This window comes from Thyridium curvatum (assembly GCF_004353045.1).
Source record: "Thyridium curvatum strain D216 chromosome Unknown NODE_245_length_678_cov_735.105263, whole genome shotgun sequence".
Taxonomy (NCBI): Eukaryota; Fungi; Ascomycota; class Sordariomycetes; order Thyridiales; family Thyridiaceae; genus Thyridium; species Thyridium curvatum.
The window spans coordinates 1-678 of NW_022156999.1; the positions used below are offsets into that span (position 1 = coordinate 1).

The window sequence follows — 678 nt, forward strand, 5'->3', positions numbered from 1 at the left end:
ACTGACCACCGCCCAAACCAACGGTACTCCAGTCGATCACATCGAAACCACCGTTAGCCTGCACCTCTAGGACCGCAGAAGATTCCTGCGCGGCGGCCTCAGACTCCTTTCGCTCCATTTCCTCCAGTTCGTCCAGGTTTTGCAAACCTCGGGCCACCATCTTTTGCAAACGCTCGTGGGCGTTGCGTTTTTGTTTGCGAATACGAGAAAGGCGGGCGGAGGCTTCGTCGAACTCTTTCTGAAGGGCTCGCTGACGCTCAAAGATGGACTCGATTGTTTCCTCACCCACTTCCTCTTGCCGTTTCAGTCTTTTCCATTCAGCCGAAACCCGAGACACTGGACAGAAAAGTCAACCAACGCGACAGGGAGACAACAGGGAAAGCGGTCACTAACGAGAGCCCACCGGGACACCGGTACCGTCGCACGACCGACCTCTTCTGGTACACTCGGCACACCTCTTCGTCCCTTCCATCATCTGGCAAGGCAGAGAATGGTCGAAGCACCAGGAACAGGGCATGACTTCACGACCGTGGTCTTCGATCACACGAGCAAGGGTCTTGCGTTTCTCGGATGAATCAGAAAGTTTCCGTTTCTCGACGCGACCTGAGGACATGTTGTCAGAAGGGCGCCAAAAGAATCGAGGGGAGAGTTTGACACCTACGGTAGAAGTTTCAGTTC

General features: G+C 54.7%; 1 protein-coding gene across 1 annotated transcript; it reads right to left on the reverse strand.

Annotated features, from left to right (window-relative positions):
* On the reverse strand, positions 1 to 613 carry E0L32_012439 (uncharacterized protein; the record flags this gene model as incomplete). Its single annotated transcript, XM_031135280.1, has 2 exons — positions 10 to 336; positions 394 to 613. Coding segments are annotated over 2 exons (547 nt in total), but the record flags the coding sequence as incomplete, so codon positions are not given.
* Between the last annotated feature and the right edge of the window lie 65 nt (positions 614 to 678).